Source organism: Micropterus dolomieu, linkage group LG06 (assembly GCF_021292245.1).
Source record: "Micropterus dolomieu isolate WLL.071019.BEF.003 ecotype Adirondacks linkage group LG06, ASM2129224v1, whole genome shotgun sequence".
In the NCBI taxonomy this organism is placed as follows: domain Eukaryota; kingdom Metazoa; phylum Chordata; class Actinopteri; order Centrarchiformes; family Centrarchidae; genus Micropterus; species Micropterus dolomieu.
This window is the reverse complement of record NC_060155.1, coordinates 29,484,942-29,489,498: the sequence shown is the minus strand read 5'-3', so window position 1 is coordinate 29,489,498 and position 4,557 is coordinate 29,484,942. Positions and strand designations below refer to the sequence as shown.

Here is a 4,557-nt window from a genome sequence, read left to right as displayed (position 1 = left end):
GTTTACTGTGTTACACACTGGTTAATGACTGGTTTACTGTGTTACACACTGGTTAATGACTGGTTTACTGTGTTACACACTGGTTAATGACTGGTTTATTCTGTTACCGACTGGTTTACTGTGTTACAACCTGGTTACCGACTGGTTTACTCTGTTACCGACAGATTAATGACTGGTTTACTCTGTTACCGACAGATTAATGACTGGTTTACTCTGTTACCGACAGATTAATGACTGGTTTACTCTGTTACACACTGGTTAATGACTGGTTTACTCTGTTACACACTGGTTAATGACTGGTTTACTTTGTTACCAACTGGTTTACTGTGTTACCAACTGGTTTACTGTGTTACCCACTGGTTTACTTTGTTACTGACCAGTTACCGACTGGTTTACAGTGTTACTGACCAGTTGACTGTGTTACTGACTGGTATAGTGTGTTACAGACTGGCTACCAACTGGTTTACTGTGTTACCGACTGGTTACTGTGTTACCGCCTGGTTTACCGTGTTACAAACCGGTTACTGACTTGGATAGTGTGTTACAAACTGGTTACCGACCGGTTTACTGTGTTACTGACTGGTTACCTACTGGTTTACTGTGTTAGTGACCGGTTTACTGTGTTACGAACTGGTTACTTACTGGTATTGTGTGTTACTGACTGGCTTACTGTGTTAATGACCGGTTACTGACTGGTTTACTGTGTTACCAACTGATTTACTGTGTTACTGACCGGTTACCGACTGGTTTACTGTGTTACCGACTGGTTTACTGTGTTACTGACTGGTTTACTGTGTTACCGACCGGTTACTGACTGGTTTACTGTGTTACCGACCGGTTACTGACTGGTTTACTGTGTTACCGACCGGTTACTGACTGGTTTACTGTGTTACCGACTGGTTTACTGTGTTACCGACTGGTTTACTGTGTTACCGACTGGTTTACTGTGTTACCGACTGGTTACTTACTGGTATAGTGTGTTACCGACTGGTTTACTGTGTTACCGACTGGATTACTGTGTTACTGACTGGATTACTGTGTTACTGACTGGTTTACTGTGTTACCGACTGGTTTACTGTGTTACCGACCGGTTACCGACTGGTTTACTGTGTTACCGACTGGTTACTGACTGGTTTACTGTGTTACCGACTGGTTTACTGTGTTACCGACCGGTTACCGACTGGTTTACTGTGTTACTGACTGGTTACTGACTCTCTACCTGTCTGTCCAGGATCATGTGACTGTCAGGACAATACAGCCGGTTTGAGCTGTGAGCGCTGTAAAGATGGTTTCTATGGCGACGCCACCCGGGGGACGTCAGGTGACTGTCAGCCCTGTCCCTGTCCCGCCGGAGCCACCTGCGCCGTCATCCTCAAGACCAGAGAGGTGGTCTGCACCAACTGTCCCACAGGAACCACAGGTAACACTCCACACCTGTGCAGGTTAGACAGGCAGACAGACTCGCAGCAGTAGTTTGATCGTCTGATAAACATCTGCACGTTCACCTGATCATTACTGTAACCGTCCTCTGACCTCACCTGTCTGCAGGTAAGCGCTGCGAGCTCTGTGATGACGGGTTCTTCGGCGACCCCCTGGGTCAGAGCGGGGCGGTCCGAGCCTGCCGCGCCTGCAAGTGCAGCGACAACATCGACCCCAACGCCGTCGGAAACTGCAACCGCGAGACTGGCGAGTGCCTCAAGTGCATCTACAACACCAACGGGTTCTTCTGCGACCGCTGCAAGGAAGGCTTCTACGGCAACGCCCTCGCCGCCAACCCGGCCGACAAGTGCAAACGTAAGAGGAGGTCCTGAGCGTTCAGCCCGAGCCCAAACCTTTTTCTGACATGTCTTCTGTTGGTTGATTGATTGATTATTGATCACTGATGTTTGCTGACGTGACCCTGAGCTTTCTGATTGGTTCCCCGTCCTCCTCCTCAGCGTGCTCCTGCTCTCCTCTTGGCACCATCGGGCGACAGACCACCTGTTCTCAGGTCACCGGTCAGTGCCAGTGTCTCCCCAACGTCGCCGAACGCGACTGCAGCGCCTGCCAGCCCGGCTTCTTCAACCTGCGGAGCGGCGCCGGCTGCGAGCGGTGAGTTCTTCTCCTCGCGGCGTCCAGCATGTGACTGGGGGTTTATTATTTTTCCCTGCCGCTAACTGTGCCCCTCCTCATGCCCTCCGCAGGTGCAACTGCAATCCAATTGGCTCTACCAACGGTCAGTGTGACATCACGTCGGGACAGTGCGAGTGTCAGCCCGGCGTCACCGGGCTGCACTGCGAGCGCTGCGAGGTCAACTTCTTCGGCTTCAGCTCATCGGGATGCAAACGTAAGGGCGACGACGTCACCAGTGTCTCAGGGTGTTTTTGAGTTTCCTGTTTTCTAACGCTGTCCTCCTCCGTGTGTCCTGCAGCCTGCGACTGCGACCCCGAGGGCGCCCAGTCGGGTCAGTGTAAGGAGGACGGGCGCTGCGAGTGCCGACCCGGCTTCGTCGGAGCGCGCTGCGACATGTGCGAGGAGAATTACTTCTACAACCGCTCGGCGCCGGGCTGCCAGCAGTGTCCTTCCTGCTACAGTCTGGTCAGAGACAAGGTGAGGACGCCTGAGACGGACGTAACTGATTGGAGGAGCTTTACCTGTGGCGGACGGAGACTCCCGTGGTCGGCAGACGATAAATGAAAGTGTTGTTACTGTGCAGGTGAACCAGCAGAGGCAGAAGCTTCACGACCTGCAGACTCTGATCGATAACCTGGGCTCGGGTCAGGACACCGTCACCGACAAGGCCTTCGAGGACCGGCTGAAGGAGGCAGAGCGAGCCATCATGGACCTGCTGGAGGAGGCTCAGGCCAGCAAAGGTAACGCAGCCAAACGCCATGAGCAGAGATGAAATACCACCAGCGACTTTGATGTTTTTAACCCTTTAAAACAACTAAATTAAACCAGAACACAAACAAACAAATTGATCAATGCAGTCTGGTGGCTTTGACGAGAGCAACATAGCGACGGTTTCTGGTTAAACAAAAAGGGTCTTACTTTAAAAAAGGCCTCTCTGTATGGATCCTTTCCACAATGCTGTCAGACACTTGGAATAACAATCTGCCAAACATTTGCCTTTCAGGGTCACGTTGCTACGGATCCCCTGAAGTCCCATAAGATGATTTTTTATCTTGTGCGCACAAGTTATTCTCCTGTGGGAACAAGATAATTTTCAAGATAAAAACTAGATAATGTGCGCAACTTGTTAATAACTTGTTCCCACAAGATAATTATTTTGTGGGGACAGGATAACAACTTGTTCCCACAAGATAATTATTTTGTGGGGACAGGATAACAACTTGTTCCCACAAGATAATTATTTCGTGGGGACAGGATAACAACTTGTTCCAGGATAACAACTTGTTCCAGGATAACAACTTGTTCCAGGATAACAACTTGTTCCCACAAGATAATTATTTTGTAGGGACAGGATAACAACTTGTTCCCACAAGATAATTATTTTGTGGGGACAGGATAATAACTTGTTCCAGGATAACAACATGTTCCCACAAGATAATAACTTGTGTGCATAATAACAACTTGTTCCCACAAGATAATTATTTTGTGGGGACAGGATAATAACTTGTTCCCACAAGATAATTATTTTGTGGGCACAGGATAAGAACTTGTTCCCACAAGATAATAACTTGTGTGCACAAGATAGAAAATATAATCTTATGGGATTTCAGTTTCAAAAGATGATCTAATTAGTCACATAGACACAAAAACATCAGTCCAGGTAGAAACATACAGAATACAGGAAAAAGTGATACCAACTTTAGATGAAATAGAAATGATTCCTCCAGCTGATTTGAACCTGCAGATGTCGACAGAGGTCTGCTGGATCGTCTGAACGCCATCAACAGCACTCTGACCACCCAGTGGAACCGCCTGCAGAACATCCGCAGCACGGTGGACGACACCGGCACTCAGGCCGACCGCGCACGCCACCGAGTCCAGGACGCCGAGAACCTGATCGACCGAGCCCGGCAGGAGCTGGACAAGGCCAAGGACGCCATCAGTAAAGTGGTGAGTGACGTCGCAGCAAATATTCACCAAACTAGCAGCGTGTGTGAGCTTATTAACGGAAACGATGTCGTCCGCAGGACATCAAAGCCCCCAGCGGCACCGGAGATCCAAACAACATGACGCTGCTGGCTGAGGAGGCCCGAACGCTGGCCGACAAGTAAGAGCTGAGATCTGTCACAAACACCAACACTTACAATAAAGCCACAGAATAACCCAAACAAACTAACCGACCGAGGTTAGAGGTCAGCAGCTTCTGCCTTCCGCAACGTAAAATTACTCTTTTCATCAATGGAGTCTGGCGGCTTTGACGAGAGCTACGTATAGCGTCTGTTTCTGGTTAAACAAAAAGGATCTTACTCTTTAGAAAAAGGTCCCTCTCTGTAGGGATCCTTTCATAATGCTGTCAGAGAGCCTGTCAACAGCTAAAATAAGTTCTTCAGTGGACGGACTTTTACCCTCTGCTGGCTGCAGTGCGCTTAATGCTGGAGCAGTTTC

General features: G+C 49.2%; 1 protein-coding gene across 1 annotated transcript in view; it reads left to right on the top strand.

The window, feature by feature from the left end:
* Positions 1-4,557, top strand: part of lamc1 (laminin, gamma 1) — a 73,255-nt gene that overhangs the window by 60,096 nt on the left and 8,602 nt on the right. The window contains exons 14-20 of the mRNA XM_046051519.1: positions 1,549-1,794; positions 1,938-2,091; positions 2,184-2,326; positions 2,411-2,589; positions 2,696-2,852; positions 3,857-4,062; positions 4,140-4,219. Coding sequence (XP_045907475.1) covers positions 1,549-1,794; positions 1,938-2,091; positions 2,184-2,326; positions 2,411-2,589; positions 2,696-2,852; positions 3,857-4,062; positions 4,140-4,219 — 1,165 coding nt within the window. The remainder of the gene's footprint in view (positions 1-1,548; positions 1,795-1,937; positions 2,092-2,183; positions 2,327-2,410; positions 2,590-2,695; positions 2,853-3,856; positions 4,063-4,139; positions 4,220-4,557) is intronic.